The 3,216-nt window shown below is 48.9% G+C and overlaps 1 protein-coding gene across 1 annotated transcript; it reads left to right on the top strand.

The window, feature by feature from the left end:
- Positions 1-246: 246 nt before the first annotated feature.
- On the top strand, positions 247-2,329 carry LOC139570036 (pepsin A-like). The gene is made up of 6 exons (XM_071391479.1): positions 247-403; positions 658-775; positions 867-985; positions 1,129-1,325; positions 1,879-1,995; positions 2,146-2,329. The coding sequence occupies exons 1-6, from the start codon at positions 386-388 to the stop codon at positions 2,312-2,314; spliced, it is 738 nt and encodes a 245-aa protein (XP_071247580.1). The 5' UTR covers positions 247-385; the 3' UTR covers positions 2,315-2,329.
- The last annotated feature ends 887 nt before the right edge of the window (positions 2,330-3,216 follow it).

Here is a 3,216-nt window from a genome sequence, read left to right as displayed (position 1 = left end):
CCGGCTATACTCCTGCTATGCTCCTGCTATACTCCTGCTATACTCCTATATTTACATTACACTACAGATCAGAAGGCAGTGAAAGGTATAATGCCCCAAAATGAGGGAATGATTTGAATAGTCACACACAGTTGTTTAGCCTATGCTGCCATAACGTTTATTGCAATGGTTTGACCAGAAGGTCTTGGACCTTTGACCAGAAACGTTCTGTAACTGAGCTGCTTGCCTAACCGGACTTCTCCTCCTCCACAGGGTGCCGCTGATCAAGGGGAAGAGTGCCAGGGAGAGCCTGGAGGAGCAGGGTCTGTGGAATGAGTACAGAGGGAAGTTCCCTTTCAACCCCACCAGGTTTGACGACCAGAACCTATATGTCTCCAGCGAGCAGATGACCAACGACGCTGATGTAAGCATGAGAATGGAAAGCACTTTCCACTTTCCACTGTGTGAGGCAGCAGAGAAGGCTGAAGCACCTCTTTTGGCCTCTTATTCCTAAATGAATTATTGATCCACCAGGAGAACTTTAGTTTGAAATCAACAATTCGATTACTGATGACCTTTAGGTATTCTGGTGTCATGCAGCTAATTCTTATAATATCATAGGGTAGGGGGAGGTATTTATTAATACAAATCATTATTTCATTATTTGATCTTCTCTAGTTGGCTTATTTTGGAGTGATCTCCATTGGAACTCCTCCTCAGTCCTTCACTGTCATCTTTGACACTGGCTCATCCAACCTGTGGATTCCCTCCGTCTACTGCAGCAGCGCAGCTTGCGGTTTGTAACACACACACATGCTCAAACACACACACGCACAAACACACACACACAAACACTCCCAGGCTAATCGTGTCTCCCCTCCTTCCAGCCAACCACAACAGGTTCAACCCCGGTTTGTCCTCTACCTTCAAGAATGCTGGGAAGAGCCTGTCCATCCAATACGGCACTGGCAGTATGACTGGCTTCGAGGGCTTCGACACCGTTGTGGTAAGGAACAGAATTCAACGAAACAACATGAGGACAGGAAACATTGTGTAGGTTTCAGTACTATCTCAAATATTCTCCTCTTCTTCCTTCTTCCTCTCTCCTCTTCTTCTCCTCCATGTCCTCCTCTTCCTGGTCCTCTGTAGGTGGGTGGGATCCCTGTGAAGAACCAGATCTTTGGGCTGAGTCAATCGGAGGCTCCCTTCATGGCTCATATGAAGGCTGATGGTATCCTGGGTCTGGCTTACCCCCGCCTGGCAGCCTCTCAGGCCACACCAGTCTTTGACAACATGATGACCCAGCATCTCGTCAACCAGGACATGTTCTCTGTCTACCTGACTCGGTGAGTGGTCAGAGTGGAGGTCAACCAGGGCTGTGTCTGAAATGGAACCCTATTCCCTATATAGTTTTATATACTTTTGACCAGAGCCACATGGCTCCTACATACCATCATGGCTTGGCAGACATTGAACTATGAACTGACGCAACTTCTCTCTCCCTCTCTCTGCCTCTGTCTCTCTCTCTCTCTCTCTCTCTCTCTCTCTCTCTCTCTCTCTCTCTCTCTCTCTCTCTCTCTCTCTCTCTCTCTCTCTCTCTCTCTCTCTCTCTCTCTCTCTCTCTCTCTCTCTCAATTCAATTCAATTCAAGGGGCTTTATTGGCATGGGAAACGTGTTAACATTTCTCTCTATCTATCTATCTATCTCTCTCTCTCTCTCTTTCTCCCCACTCTCTCTCTCTCTCTCTCTCTCTCTCTCGCTCTCTCTCTCCGCCTCTCTCCCTCTCTCTCGCTCTCTCTCTCCCCCCCTCTCCCCCTCTCCCCCCCTCTTTCCCTCTCTCCCCCTCCACCCCCCCCCCCTCTCTCTCCCTCTCTCTCTCTGTTGTCGTCCATCTCCAGTAACTCTGCGGTAGGTAGCATGGTAACCTTCGGAGGCGTTGACCCCAACTACTACCAAGGCCAGATCGCATGGATCCCCCTGTCCTCTCAGATGTACTGGCAGATCACCGTCGACAGGTACTGTTGCAGTTACAGAAGGTTTTATAGGGTTATAAATGGTTATTAATGGGTTATATAATCCTATGATACTGGTTGATGAAGTGGTTCAGTACAGTTCTCAAGTAGCCATCTCCTCCTGATCTGTGTATATCTGTGTGTCCATTGCAGTGTGACTGTGAACGGCCAGATTGTGGCCTGTAACGGCGGCTGCCAGGCTATCGTGGACACCGGCACCTCTAATATTGTGGGACCTCAGGCCGACATCTCCAGCATGGCTCGTGCTGTGGGAGCCCACTCCGCCAACGGAGACGTAAGTCATATAATAATGTTTTGGTGATGTGTCACAAAGAGCCAGGCATAATGTTGTGTAAATGATTTGTTCCCATCACCACTACTGACATAACTCAACAAGAATCAGAAAATAACTCACACAGTCTACCTCACAAAGCAAACGCTGTTTAATTCATCGTCTCTCTCTCCTCTCATACCTCTCTCTCCTCGCATACCTCTCTCTCCTCTCATACCTCTCTCTCCTCTCATACCTCTCTCTCCTCTCATACCTCTCTCTCCTCTCATACCTCTCTCTCCTCTCATACCTCTCTCTCCTCTCATACCTCTCTCTCCTCTCATAACTCTCTCTCCTCTCATACCTCTCTCTCCTGTCATACCTCTCTCTCCTCTCATACCTCTCTCCTCTCATACCTCTCCTCTCCTCTCATACCTCTCCTCTCCTCTCATACCTCTCTCCTCTCATACCTCTCTCTCCTCTCATACCTCTCTCTCCTCTCATACCTCTCTCTCCTCTCCTACCTCTCTCTCCTCTCATACCTCTCTCTCCTCTCATACCTCTCTCTCCTCTCATACCTCTCTCTCCTCTCATACCTCTCTCTCCTCTCATACCTCTCTCTCCTCTCATACCTCTCTCTCCTCTCATACCTCTCTCTCCTCTCATAACTCTCTCTCCTCTCATACCTCTCTCTCCTCTCATACCTCTCTCTCCTCTCATACCTCTCTCCTCTCATACCTCTCCTCTCCTCTCATACCTCTCCTCTCCTCTCATACCTCTCTCCTCTCATACCTCTCTCTCCTCTCATACCTCTCTCTCCTCTCATGCCTCTCTCTCCTCTCATACCTCTCTCTCCTCTCCTACCTCTCTCTCCTCTCATACCTCTCTCTCCTCTCATACCTCTCTCTCCTCTCATACCTCTCTCTCCTCTCATACCTCTCTCTCCTCTCCTA

This window comes from Salvelinus alpinus, chromosome 3 (genome assembly GCF_045679555.1).
Source record: "Salvelinus alpinus chromosome 3, SLU_Salpinus.1, whole genome shotgun sequence".
Lineage (NCBI taxonomy): Eukaryota > Metazoa > Chordata > Actinopteri > Salmoniformes > Salmonidae > Salvelinus > Salvelinus alpinus.
The sequence above is the reverse complement of the archived record's forward strand: the minus strand, read 5'-3'. Positions and strand labels throughout refer to the sequence as shown.

Excerpts from the sequence above, each read along its gene's own strand:
- LOC139570036 (XM_071391479.1), top strand. Across the intron at positions 986-1,128 it reads AGGGCTTCGACACCGTTGTG|GTGGGTGGGATCCCTGTGAA; the intron begins GTAAGGAACAGA and ends GGTCCTCTGTAG. Across the intron at positions 1,996-2,145 it reads TGGCAGATCACCGTCGACAG|TGTGACTGTGAACGGCCAGA; the intron begins GTACTGTTGCAG and ends TGTCCATTGCAG.